At 44.0% G+C, this 23,499-nt stretch overlaps 1 protein-coding gene across 1 annotated transcript in view; it reads right to left on the bottom strand.

Annotated features, from left to right (window-relative positions):
• LOC126412403 (endochitinase-like) overlaps positions 1 to 23,499 on the bottom strand; it is an 84,631-nt gene that overhangs the window by 47,640 nt on the left and 13,492 nt on the right. Inside the window, exons 2-3 of the mRNA XM_050081987.1 lie at positions 7,666 to 7,748; positions 1,668 to 1,837 (exon numbers count right to left, since the gene is read on the bottom strand). Coding sequence (XP_049937944.1) covers positions 1,668 to 1,837; positions 7,666 to 7,744 — 249 coding nt within the window. The 5' untranslated portion in view covers positions 7,745 to 7,748. The remainder of the gene's footprint in view (positions 1 to 1,667; positions 1,838 to 7,665; positions 7,749 to 23,499) is intronic.

Below are 23,499 nucleotides of genomic sequence, written 5' to 3'. Positions count from 1 at the left end.
AGAAGGGAGAACCGATAGAGGTCCTCAAGGTACCCTCCGCCACACACCGTCAGGTGGCTTGCGGGGTATGGATGTAGATGTAGATGTAGATCTCTGCACCATAAGACGTAATAATGTGGAAAGAGTCATTTTACATACATATGACAACTTAATTTTTAAATATGGGATCACGCTGTAATTCCTACCCTATACCTTTCGAACATTACAGTTTTAATTTTGTTTTTAAATTTTACCTTGCTGTCTGTCAAACATTTTATATACTGGGTAAGTTATCAAAACTTTTTGCTGCAGCATTGTGCACCCCTTTCTGTAATAGAGACAACCTTAATGTGGAATAATGAATGTCATTTTTCCTTCTGGTATTGTGATTATACACGTCATTGTTCCTTTTGAACTGCAGTGATTATTTACAACAAACTTCATGATGGAATAAATATACTGTGAACCAATAATCAGAATGGCAAACTCTTTAAACAATGTCTACAAGATGATCGCGGATGTGCACCACATACTACACTTACAGCATTTTTTTGAGCAATGAAGACATTCTTTCATAAATACGAGTTACCACAGAACTTTGTCCCGCGTGACACAAAAATATGCAAAATATGTCAACATACTGAGTTGTCTTACCCCAAGATTTGGAGTTATAAGTGCAAATGTGGCTGAACTAAGTTGTTTTAGGAGTTCCAAAATGTGCTCTTTCCAGTTTAAATTCTCATCATAAGAAAACCAAATAACTTTGACGTTTCCACTGTATTTATTATTTCCCCACTTTGTGCTACACTTACCATTTGTGTAGTACCCCTCCCTAGTTGTGTATTTTAAATTTGAGAATGAGACCTTTCGTAGAAAACCAGTCAATGATAGTTTTCAAAACATCTTTACTATTTTTTCTGTTCCTTTATTTTTACTTGGATTCATTACCACACTAATGTCCTCTACAAAAAGAACTAATTCTGCTTGCTGTGTATTAGCAAGAAGACCGTTTACACATACAAAGACTTAAGATTATGCCTTGGGGAACCCTATGTCTGATTTCTCCCCCAGCCAAAATAATGTCTCCGGATTATATTGGTTTAGTTACGAAGTAAATCTTTCTGCGTTCTTTTGTTTTTGCTATGATATTATCCACCGGTTGGCTATACCATCAGTCCCATAAAACTTGAATTTTTCTACGAGAATATTGTGATTCACACTGTCAAATGCCTTAGACAGGTCGCAGAAAATACCAACCGACGCTATTTTATTATTTAATGCTTGTGAAATTCGGTGAGTGAATATATAAATGGTATTCCTCAGTAGAATAACAGTCGATCAAATATGTAAGTCAGCATCTCGCAATTTGGAGTTTTTCTTTAACTGGCTATGGCGTACCTGGAGAAACGTGTGGGCTAACTTGTTGGCCGAATTGAGGCCATAATGAAGTCTAGAGGCGGTGGTACACGATATTAGTGCGCTGTCTCTCTAGGGTGATCATTGTTTTGTTGCTTGTATTTAACTAAGGGTCAAGAATTACCATGTTATGTGGATGTTGTGTCGCTTATTGTGTCGAACGGACATACATTAGGTAGATCAACTCTCACTGGCAGTTAAATTTTAAGAAATTTGTAATGATACTCTGCCGAGTGGTCGCTGAGCAATGTGTAGCGCTGCGCTGCAGTTACCTCCGGGTCAATGACGAGCACGCCCCAGGTGACGTTGCTGACGCCGATGAAGGAGTAGACGAGGTGGGTGCACATGCTGGCCGGGACGTCGTCGATGCCGTAGCGGCCGATGCCGGGCCGGTAGATGGCCCAGTTGCTGAAGTAGCAGACCACCCGACCGCGGTCGCCCACTGCACAGGCACACACAGGTACTGTAGCCGTCACGCACAGTAGCTCACAACTACAGCTGTGTCTCTTACCTCTCATATGTGTCACAGAGGGAACAGAATAAAGTTTTCTTACAGAGGAAACTAAAGGTCGAAAAGCTGCAGCCAACAAGCAGACAGTTTAACTGCAGTAACATTCATTGCTGTCGTAGTCCTCAGTCCAAAGACCGGTTCGGCGCGTCTCTCCATGTACAAGTCTCTCCAGTCCTGTATAGCTGCCGGCCGCGGTGGGCGAGTGGTTCTAGGCGCTTCAGTCCGGAACCGCGCTGCTGCTGCGGTCGCAGGTTCGAATCCTGCCTCGGGCATGGATGTGTGTGATGTCCTTAGGTTAGTTAGGTTTAAGTAGTTCTATGTCTAGGGGACTGATAACCTCAGATATTAAGTCGCATAGTGCTTAGAGCCATTTCAACCATTTTTGAACCTGTATAGCTAATACTTCTGTTTGAAGTTGCTGAAGCCTTGGTGTCCAACTACATCTTTTCCCATTCCCCTTCACCCGCGTACTTACTCCCATTACCAAATTAACAACCCCTTAGTGCTTCAGGTTTTGCCGTCTCAGCCTGTTACTTCTTTTACTCGAGGAGCGGTATAAAGCTTTTTTCCCCAAACTCGCTTTTTTGGTACACAAGCGGCTGTGTACAAAACTGAAAAGACGACAGGGTCAAGTTGAGATTGTTGAGGTCTCTGTGGTTGGAGAAAGACCATAAAGACTTGGATGTGAGGCTAAGGAGGTGATAGGCGAATGAGACTCTGGGTCGACTTGCTGGTCTGCTTTTTACTGCTTCTTCACATCTTTCCAAGGAACAACTGGAAGAGCACAGATTCAAATGGTTCAAATGGCTCTGAGCACTATGGGACTTAACTACTGAGGTCATTAGTCCCCTAGAACTCAGAACTACTTAAACATAACTAACCTAAGTACATCACACACATCCATACCCGAGGCAGGTTTCGAACCTGCGGCCGTAGCGGTCGCGCGGTTCTAGACTGTAGCGCCTAGAACCGCTCGGCTACTCCGGCCGGCAAGAGCACAGACGCTAGTTTATAAGTTCAGCAAGCGTAAGACATAGATGAGGCTTTCAAACAATTACCATAAGAAATGGCCACCCCAGTCTATAACTTCGTTAAGATTTGGGTACATACATTAATATATGGTACTTCAGACCACGAAGCATGGAAGTACCACATTCTATTTCTCTAATTGAACACTTAAGTTCCAGTACTCGTCTCAATAAATGTAAATGTCGTGTGACTAGGGCTTCCCGTCGGATAGACCGTTCGCCGGGTGCAAGTCTTTCTATTGGACACCACTTCGGCGACTTGCGCGTCGATGGGGATGAAATGATGATGATTAGGACAATACAACACCCAGTACCTGAGCGGAGAAAATCTCCAATCCAGCCGGGACTCGAACCTCGGCGCTTAGGACTGACATTCTGTCGCGCTGACTACTCAACTACGAGAGGACACTCGTCTCAATGATACTGACATACAGACAAATGTATGGTGGAAACCAGTAAGCTTAGTCCAGAGGCACTCACAGGCGAGCTTTTTGCAAGTTCTTCTTAGTATACAACATTAATAGAGTTTTATGCTCACTCATATCCACTGCCGGAAAAATAATTAGTACACTCATTTAGAGGTTCCCAATTCACTCAACGTTTATTGCTGCAACAGTACATATGGAGTACACGAAATGATTACAAAAATGGCTCTGAGCACTATGGGACTTAACTTCTGAGGTCATCAGTCCCCTAGAACTTAGAGCTACTTAAACCTAACTAACCGAAGGACATCACACACATCCATGCCCGAGGCAGGATTCGAACCTGCGACCGCAGCGGTCGCGCGGCTCCAGACTGCAGCGCGTAGAACCGCTCGGCCACTCCGGCCGGCGAAATGATTACATTTACGTATCAACAGCACTAGTGATTCTGAGGCACCAGGTATCGAAACATGCTGAAACACCCACATTAGTACGTGGTGTAGCCTCAATGGGCAGCAGTGCAGGAGCTGACTCTGGCAGTCAGTCGATCGTGCGGAAAGCGATTACTGTCCTGGGGTACGTTATTCCTCGCCTGCTGGACCTGCTCACTTAGTTCTGTAAGAGTTGTTGGTTGACGACTTGGACGAGTCATTTCTCTGCCATCACATCCCACACATGCTCGATTGGAGACAAGTCGGAGATCTAGCTGGCCAGGGAAGTTGCTGCACGTCTTGCAGAACATGTTGAGTTTCACGGGCAGTGGGTGGGCGAGCATTATTCTGTTGGAACAACATATCACCTTTCTATTGCACAACGACAAAAGAACGGATCCAACAACATTCTGCACGTACCAAGCGCTGGTTACGTCCCCTCCAGAAGGTGAACGAGAGTTTTAGGTTGGGGCCAGTGTGTCTTGAACGAATGCACTCTACGGCACAGCGTTCACCAGGTCTACGTACCAACGACCATTGCTTACCTGCAGGCAGAATCACTTCTAAACGGAAACAAAATGACATTTCGCTGAATGGTGCCACACCACCTCTTCACCCTCAGCCAGTAAAGTCACGGCAATGGTCTTCTGGGACTGTAAAGGGGTATTTTGTTTGGTGTCCTCCCTCATCGTGCAGCAGTCAACACTGAAATATATTATGGTACCCTCAGGTAATTGAAGAAATGACTTCAACGTATTCATTGCCAGAAAAATACAAACGAACTTCTCGTTCTCCGTGACAAAGCAAGGCTTCACACAAGTATGTACACCCGAGAGGAGCTCAGAAAACTTCTTCGGATTGCTCTTTCTCATCCACTCTACAGCCTCGATCTCACACCTTCCTACATCCATCTGTTTGGCCCAATGAAGACACACTCCGCGGGAATCAGTACATAGATGATGGAGAGGTTTTTGATGCAGCAAGGTGTTGGGTCCGACGTCGAGCGGTAGAGTGGTACTACGCGGGCATACAGGCCTTTCCACCCAGGTGGCGCACGTCCGGTGCACTGAACAGAGATTACGTTGAAAAGTATGATGTTTTTAGCCAAAAGAGTGGGGAATAATATGTTACTGGAAACCTGAATAAAACCAACCTGCTTTCAGAAAAATGTGTTGCGTTATTTCTTGAACGCCCCTCGTACTTTATATTACGGTTTTTCTCTAAAAATAAAAAGTAAATAAATAAAGGTGTATGTTATGACTTCGCGTCACCTTTCAAGGACTTTTGCGTATGCCTGACCCCACAACACAACTATCAATCCAGTTGGTTGCTAACAGGATTTAATTAGCCGAATAAAGTATTATGATTCATGCCAGCCGGAAACTAGCGTTCTATGCTATTACGACATGTTACATGAAGCAAGCTCTCTTTTTGTCGCTTCTACGTACAGGTCTCCCTGTCGCTTTCGCTGCCAATGCTAATTCCATGCTTAAATGTTCAGATTTTGCACAAGGTTAATGAAATCATGTTATTATTTTGTTCATGATAGAAAAAGTACCTTCCCGTAGCTGAGTGGTAAGCGTGACAAAATGTCAATCCTAAGGGCCCGGGTTCGATTCCCGGCTGAGTCGGAGATTTTCTCCGCTCAGGGACTGGGTGTTGTGTTGTCCTAATCATCATCATTTCCTCCCCATCAACGCGCAAGTCGCCGAAGTGGCGTCAAATCGAAAGAACGGTCTACCCGACGGGAGGCCCTAGTCATACGACATTTATTTCATGATAGAAAAAAACCTTGAAAACCTGTGAAACCAGTTATAAAACTAAGCTTCACTGGTATTGTTTACGATGACAGCGAAGAATTCCTGTAAACATCAGGTACAATAAAAAGAAGAACTTTGGCTGTTTGCCGTACAATGTTAGCTGTGGCTCCCCGTAATCACGAGTAATTTTATTGTCAGATTTACGCTTCTCAACCTCCTGAAATAAAATGTTTATCCGTTTTCTGTACACGTTCGGTTGCGAGAAGAGAGGAAAACACACATACTACTGAACAGCTGTTGTTACTTTGACGAGTAACAACTGAATCTAAATCTGGTAGTTTCTCACAAGTACGCAGTTATCGACAATGTCAAAGCGCCCTTGAACTCCATGACATACAGCAGAAGTACGCAGTTTCGCAGTCTACCACAAACATGCCACGTGTTCAACAAGTATCTTCATTCTTTTTCCAGTCTTTAATTTCCGCACAGGCGTTTCATACAAGCAATTTCCTTAGAAGGTCGAAGCTAACGCAGCTAAGGAACAATTTCACAGCAGAACGAGCTGAGACACCAGGGTTGTCTCTCGGAAGTGGCTGTGCCTCGCATCCAGTACTGACTGACCTTCACAACACAACCTGCCTCGTAGTACGGTTACAACCTTCAGCATTTGGTCATCAAGCAAGAAGACAAGAGGCAACGATGTAAATCTGTTTCAGATTTGAAGATCACATTGGAAAAAGGGTACGTCGGCTTCTTGCGGAAGTCATTTTATGACCCAACCGGGTCGGTACAGTGCACAAATGCTTTACGGACGAAAGAGGTTGGTCAAAGAAATGTGGTTTTAATATAAAAATGCAGGAGAGAAAGGAGGCAAGTCCGCCTACTGCGAGGGAAAACGGGCACGTTCATAATCGTCGTACTTTGTTAGACTAACAGTAGAAATTTTTTACTAGTAATGTACGACAGAAGAATATAATAAGGGACTTGACATCATTTTTTAACACTAAGGTATGGGAAAATGTGTTCATTAAAAATGCGACCGACTTCACAGAAGCTTGTAAGGTGGGAGGTGAGGTACTGGAGGAAATAAAGTTGCCTGGACGAGTCGAGAGTCGCGCTTGGATAATCCAGTCGGTGGATCACTTGCCCGCAAAAATCCCGATCCGGCATTCAGTTTTAGTTTATTGGATACGTTTTCGCGAAAATACTCAGGGTACTTAGAACACATAAGATTACAGTGATCTTTCGTCCTCTATCAAAAATATCAACGCTTCTAGGGTCTGTTAAAGACGACACAGAGCTGCGAAAGGCCGGCATTTATCAGATTCTGCGTTTATCTTACACAGGGTAAAAGATACGTATTGTTCAGAAAGGTATATCGGAACATCAGCAGCATACTGGCATCCTCTCCTAAGTCAGCAAATTCCCTATTTCTACTGGTCATCCGATGATATACATTAAAACTGAAGTTGTGGGCCAGACTTCAAACTTTTGTTGGTACTAGATTATTGGATCTGCGACTGGGTTCCTAACTGTTGGGGATGGGACTTTACCATTAGATAACGGATAGAATACAGTCGTAGGAAAAACTTCGTGCTCTGCGCAGCGTCGTTCTGCGATTACAGTCTGTGTAGACGACCGATCTGATATCGATGAGGCGCTCACCGCAGCGTGCAGACCTGCAGCAGAAGCGCATGCACTCAAACAACGCATGCTCAGTGACGACTCAGTACACTGCGCATGCGCCGGCGGGGTTTTAAATACAAGAAATCAGTGTACTTTCGCCAGTATACACCTGAAGATGGCCAGAAGACTCTGCGCCGAAACATCGTGCTACCAAGCTACTACGTCTGGCAGTTCCCCCGAAATTTCATGGAACCTCTAAAGTACTTCCAAAGTCCAAGACTGTTATCTGGAACAGCAAACTATCGCGTCGTTAGCGCCTGAATAACGAAATGAGACGCTATGGTCGTTCAGAAGCTACCACCCAACTGAAAAGAACGAGTGATAAAGCAACTGCACATATATTTAAGGAGGCAATCACTTCTTCCCGTTTTCGTACAGTAGCATATTTTTGCGTGCTGATGTTAATGAGTGAAGTACAACAGTGCTCACCATTTCCCGAAACTAGAGACGGGCAGAAGACGACACACAGGCCGGCGACGGCCAGGAACCACACAGCCGAAGACCTCATTGTCCTGCAACAAAACCAAAACACAGTGACCAACAGCTAGACAAAGTTGTGTACGAAACATGCTGGCCATCACCCTTAATATGTACGTGGTACGTTTCATCTTTCTTTCTTGCATTTCTTACTGTATTGTATCTTTTGATGGTCTTTAGAGAGACTAAAAAGTTTAATCAAAGATCGGGATGGCCCACATTATTATAAATTGAGCTGTTAGTGTTAATTATAGCTATATTTACGTTGTTTTGGTTCCTAAATTTAAAAATTAACGCAAGAATGAAGATAAACGCCTGACATTTATCTGTCGTTACTTTCCTTGGCCATCACGCACCAAATCTTAAAAGATTTGGCAAATAAGACACAACATGCTCCTTTTGTCAGCAGATGACATTTTCCAGATTCCGTAGTAAAACAGTAAAACAACAGCTGGCAACTATCAAATTTATGAACATGCCGTTAGCTGGTTATAAAATCTGCTTTTATAAGACGCTTCGTGTTTAAATGTAATTCATAACAAACACCTCAGTGTAAATTGTTCGCTCTCCCACCCACATTCGTCTTGTAGACGTGTTTCGTCCATCTGCTTTCGTCATCCTTTTTATATGTCCCTACCATCTCAGTGTACCCAGCATACCTTTCTCAATATTTTCACCCCACAATGCTTACTAAAAATAGCTTAAGTTAAGATTGAAGTCTTATTTAAACTTTAGGTACGTTGAATAAAAATTGATAACATACGTATTAACGATATTATTTATTGGTGAAATGAAATTGCAGGGTCTTGTAGGCGTGTTTCGTCTATCTGCTTTCGTCATCCTTTTTATATTCCCTACCATCTCAGTATATCCAACATACCTTTCTCAATATTTTCACTCCAGAATGCCTCCTAAAAATAGCTTAACAAACCTTAAGTTAAGATTGAATTCTTATTTAAACTTTGGGCACGTTGAATAAAAATTGATAAGATACATATTAACGATATTATTTATTGGTGAAATGAAATTGCAGTGTACCCGTAAAATTAAATCATTACAATGACTGACAAAAACTAATGTGAACAATAGCTTTATATCCCCTTGGGAAGTTTGGGTGAGTTAGGTTTGTATGTAGTAGTTTTTAAATTCTCCCATTGGCACTCGACATTAAGACCTAGTTCGTATACCTGTTTTCGCTCATTCTCTTTATATCTCCGGGTTCGTGCGTTGTACTTTTTAATTTTTGGCATGATGTCGCATTCTCACGGATAAGAATTCTTAATTTACTCCTGATGTTTGAAAATCACTGTTCGAATGCATTATGTAGACCCACATAAGAAACGAATAACTCTAGTTTTTTCAGCTGATTATGAATCGGGAATGCTATTCCAGGTGTTAAAAATCAACACATTCTCGCTTCAGTGCACTCGCCTAAAGATGACACATACATATCAACTAAGTATGCAAAAATAAAAATAAGAAAACCAGTTTAACTACAAGTATTTTTATTTGTTATTACGCAGGATTATATTTCTTCGTCACTTTCATTATCTTTATCACTTATCCCAGACTCAGGGATACAATTAAATTGCATTCGAGACGATCATTATTCATTATTAACATAATTATCTAATTTTTCGCCAGATAGCATGCTTTTTTCCACACTTCACGAGAAACTTCCACGTTCTTCAACTGAAAAGATATTCGTTTCACTGCTTCATTTTGTATGAAGTTCAGCACGTTAAAAATTATCTCGGGCGCCCGACCGAGGCATTATCCAATACACACTTTCGAAGACATTGTCAAACGCAACAAAAGCGGGGCGGGTGGCTGCCATAGAACGTGGTCTGACTCCCGAGAGAGAATGTCAGTTTCACCTAAACGCCCGTCTAGCGCCACTTATTCCAAATAGGCCAAAAACCGACTCTGCGTGTGGGCGTCACAGTTCAGAGCGCCCGCATATGATATTTTGTGGAAGAGCCACACACATGGGGACATAGAGCTGCACGTGGTTCGCAAGCCGCGCTTTACGGACCACAGTCCTAGAGCCTTCGAACTAGATTCACACCGGATTCGACTCGTTCCTGTAGCCGAACTAACACAGCTTGTTGTTGTTGTTGTGGTCTTCAGTCCTGAGACTGGTTTGATGCAGCTCTCCATGCTACTCTATCCTGTGCAAGCTTTTTCATCTCCCAGTACCTACTGCAACCTACATCCTTCTGAATCTGCTTATTCATCTCTTGGTCTCCCTCTACGATTTTTACCCTCCACGCTGCCCTCCAATACTAAATTGGTGATCCCTTGATGCCTCAGAACATGTCCTACCAACCGATCCCTTCTTCTGGTCAAGTTGTGCCACAAACTTCTCTTCTCCCCAATCCTATTCAATACTTCCTCATTAGTTATGTGATCTACCCATCTAATCTTCAGCATTCTTCTGTAGCACCACATTTCGAAAGCTTCTATTCTCTTCTTGTCCAAACTATTTATCGTCCACGCTTCACTTCCATACATGGCTACACTCCACACAAATACTTTCAGAAACGACGTCCTGACACTTAAATCTATACTCGATGTTAACAAATTTCTCTTCTTCAGAAACGCTTTCCTTGCCATTGCCAGCCTACATTTGATATCCTCTCTACTTCGACCATCATCAGTTATTTTGCTCCCCAAATAGCAAAACTCCTTTACCACTTTAAGTGCCTCATTTCCTAATCTAATTCCTTCAGCATCACCCGACTTAATTAGACTACATTCCATTATCCTGGTTTTGCTTTTGTTGATGTTCATCTTATATCCTCCTTTCAAGACACTGTCCATTCCATTCAACTGCTCTTCCAAGTCCTTTGCTGTCTCTGACAGAATTACAATGTCATCGGCGAACCTCAAAGTTTTTATTTCTTCTCCATGAATTTTAATACCTACTCCGAATTTTTCTTTTGTTTCCTTTACTGCTTGCTCAATATACAGATTGAACAACATCGGGGAGAGGCTACAACCCTGTCTTACTCCCTTCCCAACCACTGCTTCCCTTTCTTGTCCCTCGACTCTTATAACTGCCATCTGGTTTCTGTACAAATTGTAAATAGCCTTTCGCTCCCTGTATTTTACCACTGCCAGCTTATGTTCTCTTTTATTAAGGAGCAAACACACGTCAGGCCGTGCCGCTACACCGCCACGCTCTGGATTGCTGAACACAATCGCCGTGCACTTGCAAGTTACCGTTGGTCAGTCGAGCAGCGGGTGGGCTGACACCCAGGCAGGCTCGTGATACAGTTACTCGCACGCCACGGCGGTAACTGTTCCTCTGCGGTCGACTCTGCTCCGGACTTCCTACTTGGAAGGCAACAGTGACCAACAGTGGGATTCCGTTACGCAACAAAGACGCTACGAGGTGAACATCGGACGCCGCTAAACAAAGCTGGCCTCGACAAATAGTATTCGCAGAGGGACATCGAGAAATGAATTTGTTAAGGTGAAGGTTAGCCTTGGCACCGGACGCGCTCGGCGAGCTAAGCACGCGGGCCTGGTTTTTTTTCGTATTTTCGCTGGTGGCTTACTGCAATATGGCAAGACTCGAGTGAAACCTGTTGCTAGCTCCACAGCGAGGTTCGGAGAGCTTCGAGCTCCAGTGCTAACGGATGTCGCACGTTTCAAGGTTTCTTAAACGTCACCTCCACTCTTGCTAAACTTAGAACTCAACACTGCCATAAATACTAAAAGATGTATAGTCACTCGAAGTATACTTGATCGTTGCCACGATGTTATACATGATCAGGTTTTCTTTGAAAAAAAATCCTTTTTTAAATACGCTGTCCTTCATATTTTCTGCAGATAGCGATCATTTCATCATCTGAGTGTTAACAGACGTTTTACAGTGAGGGGACAAACGCCATGGGATAGCGTTGTGAGCACTACTGGCCATTAAAATTGCTACACCAAGAAGAAATGCAGATGATAAACGGGTATTCATTGGACAAATATATTATACTAGAATTTATATGTGATTACATTTTCACGCAATTTGGGTGCATAGATCCTGAGAAATCAGTACCCAGAACAACCACTTCCGTTCGTAATAACGGCCTTGATACGCCTGGGCATTGAGTCAAACAAAGCTTGGATGACGTGTACAGGTACAGCTACCCATGCAGCTTCAACACGAAACCACAGTTCAAGAGTGGTGACTCGCGTATTGTGACGAGCCAGTTTCTCGGCCACCATTGACCAGACGTTTTCAATTGGTGAGAGATCTGGAGAATGTGCTGGCCAGGGCAGCAGTCGAACATTTTCTGTATCCAGAAAGGCCCGTACAGGACCTGCATCATGCGGTCGTGCATTATCCTGTTGAAACGTAGAGTTTCGCAGGGATCGAATGAAGGGTAGATCCACACATCTGAAATGCAACGTCCACTGTTCAAAGTGCCGTCAATGCGAACAAGAGGTGACCGAGACGTGTAACCAATGCCACCCCCTTACATCACGCCGGGTGATACGCCCGTATGGCGATGACGAATACACGCTTCCAATGTGCGTTCACCGCGATGTCGCCAAACACGGACTCGACCATCATGATGCTGTAAACAGAACCTGGATTCATCTGAAAAAATGACGTTTTGCCATTCGTGCACCCAGGTTCGTCGTTGAGTACACCATCGCAGGCGCTCCTGTCTGTGATGCAGCGTCAAGGGTAACCGCAGCCATTGTCTCCGAGCTGACAGTCCGTGCTGCTGCAACCGTCGTCGAACTGTTGGTGCAGATGGTTGTTGTCTAGCAAACGTCCCCATCTATTGACTCAGGGATCGAGACGTGGCTGCACGATCCGTTACAGCCATGTGGATAAGATGCCTGTTATCTCGACTGAACCCACCGATTCCATATCCTGCTAACAGTCATTGGATCTCGACTAACGCGAGCAGCAATGTCGTGATACGATAAACCGCAATCGCGATAGGTTACAATCCGACCTTTATCAAAGTCGCAAACGTGATAGTAAGCATTTCTCCTCCTTACACGAGGCATCACAACAACGTTTCACCAGGCAACGCCGGTCAACTGCTGTTTGTGTATGAGAAATCGGTTGGAAACTTTCCTCATGTCAGCACATTGTAGGTGTCGCCATCGGCGCCAACCTTGTGTGAATGCTCTGAAAAGCTAATCTTTGCAAATCACAGCATCTTCTGCCTGTCGGTTAAATTTCGTGTCTGTAGCACGTCTTCTTCGAGGTGTAGCAATTTTAATGGCCAGTAGTGTAAATATACAGACGGCGATAGTATCGCATTCACAAGGTGTAAAAGCAGTGCATTGGCGGAGCTTTCATTGTACTCGGGTGATTCCTGTGAAAAGGTTTCCGACATGATTATGGGCGCACGATGTGAACAGGCTTTGAACGCAGAATGGAAGTTGGAGCTAGAAGCATAGAACATTTCATTTCGGAAATCGTTAGGGAATTCAGTATTCCGAGATCCACTGTGTCAAGAGATTGCCGACAGTACCAAATGTCAGACATTACCTCTGACACGGACAACTTAGTGGACGACGGCCTTGACTTAACGACCGAGCGCAGTGACAAAATTGGTTCAAATGGCTCTGAGCACAATGGGACTTCTGAGGACATCAGTCCCCTAGAACATAGAACTACTTAAACCTAACTAACCTAAGGACATCACACACATCCATGCCCGTGGTAGGATTCGAACCTGCGACCGCAACGGTCGCGCGGTTCCAGACTGTAGCGCCTAGAACCGCTCGGCCACTCTGGCCGGCAGCGCAGTGACATTTGCGTACAGTCGTCAGTGCTAACAGACAAGCAACACTGTGTAAAACAACAGCAGAAATCAAAGTGGGACGTACGACGAACGTATCCGTTGGACAGTGCTGTGTGAAACTTGGTGTCAATGCGCTATGGCAGCAGACGACCGAGACGAGCGCCTTTGCTAACAACAAGACATCACTTGCAGCGCCCCTCCTGGGCTCCTTACCTTATCGGTTGGATCCTAGACGACTGGAAATTCGTGGTCTGGTCAGAGCGCCCTCCAATGTGTGGTGCTTGTGGCGTACAGATCACAGTACGCCACATTTTACTACAAACGGAATGTGTTTTATTTTCAGACCAAAGGGCGACAGATTTGCTCTCTGTTCTAATTGACAATCAAACTACTGTGATACGACTTTTATGGTTTTGTAAATTGTCCGACGTTTTCCCTAAAATTTTAGAGCGACGTTTATAAAATGGTATCGTGGGTTGGCTCATTCGTGATTTTTTGTAAGTGACCAGCAAGCCAAACATTCCCGTGAATCTATTTTCGTTTTCCTTTTGTCTTACTAAGATATACTTAAGTTTTAGAACATTTGGATATCTTTAACGCTGCTTTCCATGATATGAGCTAGTGTGATTGTGCGGCTGATCATGGATGAGATTGGGGGACAGTGAGAGAGATTTTATCTCAGACTGGTTTTTATCGATTTTCTCGACTTTTCTCCTCTTTATTCCCTAAAATTTTAGGACGACGTTTATAATGTGTTATCGGAGGTCTGACTCATCCAGTTTACCTTGGGTCCTGATAACCTCGTCGTTGAACGTCCCTAAAACCCCCCCACCCACAGACACACACACAAAAGACTGATTGCTTTCACGTCTCCACATTTTCTTTACTGTCCCTATGGCACAACCTGGGGGGTTATAGTACATTCATAGATTCCTTACTTAATACTAGTTCCCAAAACATTTTAAGAAGTCCTTTGAGGAATAATGGAGCATGTTTATCAGCATGTTTGTGCCTCTCACTTATGGTTTAAACAAATCTTTGACCATGCGGACAATTCTTCTTTGTGCACGTTCAGTATCCCCTGTCGGACCTACTTAAGAGGTATTCTAGAACGATCCTCGCGAGTGTTTAGTAAGCAATCTCATTTGTAGACTGTTGCGTTTTCCCTGTATCCTACCAATGAAACTAAGTCTGACGTAAGTTTTTCCCACGACTGAGGAAACGTGATCATTCCACTTCATGTTCCTACAAATTTCTCACCTAGGTATTTGTATGGGTTGACAGATTTCATCTATGACTCACTGACACTGTAGTCACACGATACAACATTTTTACTTTTTACGAAGTGTAGAGTTTTAAATTTCTGAACACTTATGGGGAGTTGTCGTTCTGTGTTCCACTTTTAAATCTAATCGAGATCATCCTGCACGTTTGTTCGGCCTTTCACAGACTATGATTCGTTTCAGATAAATATATCATCTGAAAAAATTCTGAATGTATTATTAGTTCATGCGTGTTCGAAGGAACAGGGAGTGTGGTACTACAGCCGTTATGGAATACATGAAATGTATTCATAGTTGCGAACATGGACAACCATCAGGTGCATAATGGAATGACGACGAAGAAACTCCTGCTGGGCTGGAACTCGAACCCGGCTTTCCCGCTTATCGCGAATGGTATGTAATTTATAATGGCTCTAGTCAGCTGCGCGGGGTAGCCGCGCGATCGAAGAGCGTCTAGCCATAGTTCATGCGACTCCCGCTGTCGGAGGTTCGAGTCCTTCCTCGGGCTTGCGTGTGTGAGTTGTCCTAAGCGTAAGTTAGTTTAAGTTAGATTAAGTAGTGTGTAAATCTAGGAACCGATGACCTCAGCAGTTTAGTCCCATGCAACTGAGAATGTGAAAACAATACTTTCTTAAAAAATGTAGTTACAATGTCCGTAATTAGGCACAATAGCTCGTAAACGATATCTGTATTCGCAGTTGCGTCCTCGGTTTGTTTTGGAAAGCGCGTCTGCCTTCCGCAAATGTCACGTGCCTGGGTGCGGGGCTATATTTTGCGCGGTGTTGACTCAACGCACCTGTCAAGGAGCGCGCTTCCCACGTCGAAGTCATAAAATGAATATTTCACCCCAGTTCTGCGCAAGGTTCTTGTAGGGACTGTGGGAATTTTCCCAAATGTACGTCGTAACATTACCTAACGTTTGTCTGGCTCGTTTTTGCTACACTCCTCGCTTTCGCAGTTCTGACGCCTCTGGACACGAATGTCACAATGTGTTTCTCCAATATTTGCCGTTTCCTGCATTAACACCGTGACTGTTGAACGACTGTAGCGGTTATGAGAGTTCTGTAACAATGGGCTTCGCGAATAAACGTTGCTGTTGTTACCGTCAGGCCTAAGACTTGTTTGGTGCTGCTCCCCACGCTACTATGTCCTGTGTAGTGCTCTCCGTCTTCGAATTACTGTTGCATCCTACATCAATATGAGTGCATTTACTGTATTCAAGCCTTTGTCTCCCTCTGCCATTTTTAACCTCCCAACACTTCCTTCCACAACCAACCTGACGATACTTGCGACCTCAAAAGTGTACTATCATCCGATCACTTCATTTAATCAAGTTGTGCCCTAAATTTCTTTTGTCCCTTACTCGATTCCGTATTTTTTCATTAGTTATCGGAACTATTCCAGTAATCGCCTTCATTATTCTTTAGCCCCACATTTCAAAAGCTAGGATTCCCTTTTCGTCTGCTTCTCGACGAGTTTTCACTTCCGCACAAGGCATAACCCCCAGAAAAGCAGCTTCCTAAAAGACTTCCTAAGATTTAAATGTACTGTATACTTGACGTAAAAAAATTTCCCTTTTTCAGAAACGCTTTCCTTGCTGCTCCCAGTCTGCGACTTACATCCTCTGTACTTGTTGCATCATTAGTTACTTTGCTGCCAAACAACATAACCCATATGCTATTTTTACAGTCTCGTTTCGTAAGATAATGCCGTTAACGAAAGATAGTTACAGTAATTATAACACTCTAACGTAACGTATTACACCTCAGGTTATTGCAGAGCATTTCATGTAAAATTTCCGTTTTTTTTTAATTTTCTGGGCACGTCCAGAGATTTGGAAGAATAATTCACAGGCTGTTACACTTGCGGCAAATAGAAAATGTACAATCTAGAAGCGCAATGGGCCAGGCCTCATCCAAGTGTTACAGAGGTTGAACAATATATATTATTATTATTATAAAGAATGTAGCAACAAGTCGCGGAAAAATAATTTATTTATTTTGTTGCAAATCGGTTTCGACTGATATCAGTCACCATCGGTGCATTTTTCTAATTGATACGTGCCATAAGTAGAAGTACTGTCCTTGGCAGATTTCTATCATGATAGAAATCTGCGTGGATTGATTGTTCAAAATGGTTCAAATGGCTCTGAGCACTATGGGACTTAACATATGTGGTCATCAGTCCCCTAGAACTTAGAACTACTTAAACCTAACCAACCTAAGGACATCACACACATCCATGCCCGAGACAGGATTCGAGCCTGCGACTGTAGCAGTCGCGCGGTTCCGGACTGAGCGCCTGAACCGCTAGACCACCGCGGCCGGCCGTGGATTGATAAATAAACATTTAAACAACTTTTTATAACTGTCCTGAATATATTTCCACACACAACTTATATGCAATACATTCACAAGGTTAATTATACTTGGCATGCATACAGTTTTCACATGTGCGTCTAGTCTCTTTTAGATCTCAACACAGACAGACAGACAGAAATCTACTAAATAATTAATGCAGTGTTCATTAATGATTACCTGTGGCCTTGGTATCTCCTATCATTGTCACAGATATTATCCCACGAGGGGGCTCACCACTCTTTGGTGAGTCTGTACTAGACTGCCACAGACCCCCAGCTGCTGTATGTCTATCCTCCTGCTGTTCTTTTTTTTCCCTCCCTTGGGGAACATGTCTGGGATATTATTTGGAACGTGTTCTTAATTTTCAGTAGCCTGACATCAGAACAGTCCCTCCACTGTTTTTCCTTTCTTTGTTTCCCTTTTCCTATCCTTCCTCCATTTCGGCATTTGAGGTTCCTGTTTTACTACTTCCTCCTCCTTGTGCTCCCCTGAAGGCTGGCCCATGTGTCTGACACGTAGCAGGTGACTGGGTACCGCATAATTCCCATCTCCGTGTCTACTCGTAAGGTTTGCATGTACTACCTGGCATAGGCCAGGCCCAGGGAGGGGTGGTTGCCTTCCCAAGTTGACATGTGGTCCCTCTGTCAGGTACTGAGGAGGTGTGACCTGAGATGTGAACAATCACTGAAGGGTGCCCCCAGTTGGAAGGAGCGAGCCATCGGAGACACTGGCAATCATGGGGGATTTTCTTGGAATGAGCCAAACATCTTCTTCTCAGTCTATGTCTACAAAACATAAACGGAATGAGCCTAAGGATTCAAAGAAGGCTCTCCCAGCTGCACATCGGTTCCTCATAGTTCTGCATACTGAAGGTGGCCGGTCCTTTGGTATATTTAATCTGTTTATTATTCACAAAGGTGTTGATGCAATTGCTGGTCTTGTGAAATCCTGCTCTCGTTTATGCAGTGGCACTTTGCTTTTGGAGACTACTTGTGATTCTTAAGCAGAAAAACTGTTTCTGGCTTTGTTGCTCCACGGCTATCCTGTTCGTGTTGAGGTCCATTGAACATCAGTTCTTTGTGTGGTGTTATTTACACTAGGCTGCTCAGTGGTCTGACTGAGGCAGAAATCCAAACTTACCTCTCTGATTAGGACGCCGTTGCAGTCCATTGTGTGATGAAAAATATATTCAGGACAGTTATAAAAAGTTGTTTCAATATTCATTTATCAGTCCACGCAGATTTCTATCATGATAGAAATCTTGCAAGGACAGTACTTCTACTTATGGCATGTATCGGTTAGCATAATGCGCCGATGATGACTGATATCAGTCGAAATCGATTTGCAACAAGATAAATAAATTATGTTTCCGCGACTGGTTGCTACATTCTGTATAATGTTATATCCACGGTCACTGCACAGAAAGGGAGCATTATGGAGCCCAACATTCACAATATATATTATGTTAACATAAAAGTTTTCTGAGTATTGTACCAACTCATAATGTAAAAACATTTGCTGGAGAAACCAACGTTTTGATCACCGCTACAGTGCCATGTATCTGGGTGTACTGGCATGTGACACACCAGTATACCCAGAAGAAGGCCACACACCAGTAGACCCAGACGCAGATCACTGCAACCCTGGGCCGAAACGTGGGTTTCTCCACTATATTCTTTTACATGATGACGCGGTACCATAATTAGAAGCCTTTGATGTCAACTAGCCGAGGAGGACTACCAAATTACAAAATATGTTATCATTATTACAGGATCAGGGTACTGATAGTCTTTAAGGAAGAGTGTATTGTCCCAGCCTGTGTTAGTATACTGAAGAATGTACAAGTCATTAAATTCAAGACAAGAGAATCCAAACCATGAAAACTATTCTCATAAGTCCTAGAGGTAGTTTACAGATCTTTAAACAGGGAAAACGGAGAAAGGAGTGTTCGTTAACGGTACATACACCGTGCAGTCACGTTAATACGGCCACCTATCAAAAGCCTGAATAACCATCTTTCACAGCGCGGACCGCAGTGAGATGTGCAGCAAGAGAGTCAGTGAGGTTCTTGAAGGTACCAGAGTGCTGTGGAGCCATGCCGATTCCAGTGCGGTGGCAGCTGCGCTAGGTTTCTCAGTTGAGAATCGAATCGCTGGTGTGACGAGCCTGATCGAGTTTGTGCCAGAGATTCTCCATTGGGTTTAAATCGGAGACACTGATGGCCATGGTAAAATCTTCCAAATCCCCTTCGAGCCCCACACGTACACTGTGAGCTGTATTATAGATTGCACTGTCTTACTGATAGATGCCATCGCGGCGAGGACAAACAAACTGCTTTTAGAGGTGGACATGGTCCCCAAGGATAGATGCATACTTGTGTTGATCCATTGTGCTTTCCAGAATGACGAGTTCATCCAGGGAATGCCATTAAAATATTGTGCAGATCCTCACGCGCGTAGGGTGTTTGCATTCACATGTCACATGCTGTACATACTAACGGCCATCTGTCCAACGGAGCATAGAACGTGATCCATCTGAAAAGGCCATCTGTCGCCACTGAGTTGACTTCCACTTGCGGTATTGGCGTGCAGATTCCAGCCATTGTCGTCAATGAACAGCAGTCAGCATGGGTGCATGAACCAGGTGCCTAATGCAGTGGCCCTTACACAGCAATGTTCGTTGAAAAGTCATTGAGGAGTCACTGTTGATAGCCTCTTGGTTCATCTGGGCAGTCAGAAACTCAACAGCTGTCCATCTATTCACCTGTACAAACCTCTGCAGCCGTCAGTCACCCCTGTCATCTATGGCCTCTGTGCCAGTTTTGGATAGTGCAATATTGTCATCCACCATAAATGAGGGCAAATCAGAAAGTCTTTGCAACGATTTTTAGCCAAAGTAAAGTACACATGTTGTTGTTGTTGATGTTGTTGTTGTTGTTGTGGTCTTCAGTCCCGAGACTGGTTTGATGCAGCTCTCCATGCTACTCTACCCTGTGCAAGCTTCTTCACCTCCCAGTACCTACTGCAACCTACATCCTCCTGAATCTGCTTAGTTTATTCATCTCTTGGTCTCCCTCTACGATTTTTACTCTCCACGCTGCCCTCCAATACTAAATTGGTGATCCCTTGATGCCTCAGAATGTGTCCTAGCAAGCGATCCCTTTTTCTAGTCAAGTTGTGCCGCAAATTTCTCTTCTCCCCAATTCTATTCAGTTCCTCCTCATTAGTTATCTGATCTACCCATCTGATCTTCAGCATTCTTCTGTAGCACCACATTTCGAAAACTTCTATTCTCCGCTTGTCCAAACTATTTATCGTGCACGTTTCACTTCCACACATGGCCACACTCCATACAAATACTTTCAGAAACGACTTCCTGACGATTAAATCTATTTTCGATGTTAACAAATTTCTCTTCTTCAGTAAGCTTTCCTTTGCCGTTGCCAGTCTACATTTTATATCCTCTCTACTTCGATCATCATCAGTTATTTTGCTCCCCAAACAGCAAAACTCCTTTACTACTTTAAACGTCTCATTTCCTAATCTAATACCCTCAGCATCACCCGATTTAATTCGACTACATAGGTAATGAAAAATATAAAATTACATCCTATTCTACATACCTTACACTATTTTCCACATAGTCCCCACACCAGTTCACTCATTTGTCCCATCACAGAACTAGATCTGAGATGCCCCTGCGGTGAAATTCGTCCAGCTGACTATGGAATCACCGTCGGACTGTTGTTTTGGGCCGGCCGGTGTGGCCGTGCGGTTAAAGGCGCTTCAGTCTGGAACCGCGTGACCGCTACGGTCGCAGGTTCGAATCCTGCCTCGGGCATGGGTGTGTGTGATGTCCTTAGGTTAGTTAGGTTTAATTAGTTCTAAGTTCTAGGCGACTGATGACCTCAGAAGTTGAGTCGCATAGTGCTCAGAGCCATTTTGTTGTTTTGGCCTCATCATTACTTGTAAATCGCTGTCCTGCGAGGAACTTCTTCAGTGGTCTAAAAACGAGGAAATCACTTGGGGCGATGTCTGGCCTGTATGGTAGGTGGTCCAGAATCTCCCAGTGAAATGCTCAGAGCTTTCGGTATTTCTGATTGCCACAAGTGGTCTTGCATTGTCGTGGAGTTCACATCGAGAATCCCTCAGTGCATTCGCCTGATGGCAGCCCTCAGATGTCACACTGTGGAACAATAACTTTCAGCATTGATAGTTTTACCTTGTGGCATGAAATCCAGCAGGAGCAGTCCACAGCTATCCCAGAAGGTCATTAACATCACGTTCCCAAGAGATGGCACTGTACGGAATTTTTTTTGTCAGAGACAAACCCGGATGTTTCCACACTATGCTCTGCTGCTTGGATTCCAGCGTGAAATGCAGTATCCACGTCTCATCGCAAGTAACAATGCGGTCCAGGAAAACTTCATCCTCCTTGGAGTACCGCTCCAGATGATTCAGTGAAGACATCATTCACTTGCCTTTCATCATGTCTTCCAACTGCTTAGGCACCCGCCAAAAAGAATCTTTCCGGTACACTAAGGTCCCATGAATGAAGTCATAAGCACTCCCATACGATATGCCAACCTCGCGGTTAATGGCTGTGATGTGCAGTCGCCGATCTGCTTTATAATGGCCGTGATGTGCACTCACCGATCTGCTTGCACCATTACATCAAGGCGGGAAATGTCATCAGTCGGCGACGAACGCGGCCTCTCCGACCGTTCATTGTCATGCAAGACTTCACGGCCTTTGTCGAACTCACAACACCACCACCTCACAATTATCAAAACGAAACAATTTTCTCCATATGTGGGCCACATTTCCCTGTAGCTCTCGATGAACGTTCGTCCCTTGCTCCACAGAAAACGAATCACACTTCGTTGCTCTAACATCGTGGAGTTGTGAAGCACAACCGCCATCTTTAACAACTGACAGCAGCGCAGTGCGCCGGAGCTACCACCAAATAAGGCCGCCACGAACCAAAAAAGGCCCAAAGCTGAGAATGGATAGTATGAGTTCGCATTTACAGCCATAATTCGGCTAAGAAAAAATAGAGACAAAAACTTCCTGATTTGTCGTCGTATTTTAGCCACGGCAGCACGCGAACCGGTTACAGACTCAGCCGTTTCGGAGATGTTTCCACCCTTGGACGCAGAGGTGTAGAGCATACACAATACTGTGCTTTCCGTATGTAATTATGAAGGTATTCTACAAAGCCTCCGTAGCTGAGTGGTCTACACGGCTCACTGCCATGCGCAGAACCCAGGCGCGATTCCCGGCACTGTCAGGGATTTTTCCATGGTGGGAGGCCTGGAATGGAGGTCTGTCGCGTGAGGCCGCTTGAGTAAATACCTGATTGAGAAGTGGCGGCCATGCATCTTGAATGTGTCTTTATTTCAACATTCTTGTTGTCCAAGAACGGTCGTTTCTTCTGGTCTTAATGCTAGAGTATGCTGTGGACACGCTCGTCTTCTAATATCACCACAGACATGTTCACATAGCTGCACACTTGCGTTCCTGGTTTGATGAAACACACGGGCAACATATCGTACTTCGACCGACCCACCAAATCACTCGATCTTTATCCCGTAGAAAATGTCTGTGGGTACGTGGATAAAGATCGGGTGATTTGGTGGGTCGGTCGAAGTGCGATATGTTGACCGTGTGTTTCGTCAAAGAAGGAACGCTACGACAACGTAGCTGTTGTAATATTATAAGACGAGCGTTCTAGATCCCTGTAATTTTGTGCCTCCTACCTCAACTAGATTTACTCGTTAAAGCGTGGCTTCAGCAAGATGTGGCATACTACAGATGGGAAAACCGACTGGTTAAAACCGTTGCCGGTATTTGAGTTCCAATAAGTGGTATTTTGCGGTATTTGTTTTGTCTCGGTCATAATATGGCTTCCTTTCATTTCTTATTAACAATCGGGTAAAAACGGGCATATCAGTTTGCCACAAAAGCAGTGTTAAATTTTTATTTTTTAAGCAAAATATTTTTTAATAACGAGCAATTATTATTCATAAAATTTTCATTGCTTTGAAATTGGCAAAAAATGGTTCAAATGGCTCTAAGCACTATGGGACTTAACATCAGAGGTCATCAGTCCGCTAGACTTAGAATTATTTAAACCTAACTAACCTAAGGACATCACACACATCCATGCCCGAGGCAGGATTCGAACCTGCGATCATAGCAGCAGCGCGGTTAGAAATTGGCAAGAGCGATCAGCACTATACAGGGTGTTTCACTAAATGTGTTTGCCTCATTGCGAAGTAATAGGCGACGGAAATATTTATTGCGGTAGGTCACCATAAGAAACGTTACACTGTCCGCGGAGCTATGAACATAGTTTATTGCATTATTATGC

This window comes from Schistocerca serialis, chromosome 7 (genome assembly GCF_023864345.2).
Source record: "Schistocerca serialis cubense isolate TAMUIC-IGC-003099 chromosome 7, iqSchSeri2.2, whole genome shotgun sequence".
NCBI lineage: Eukaryota > Metazoa > Arthropoda > Insecta > Orthoptera > Acrididae > Schistocerca > Schistocerca serialis.
This window is presented reverse-complemented; position numbering and strand designations above follow the sequence as displayed.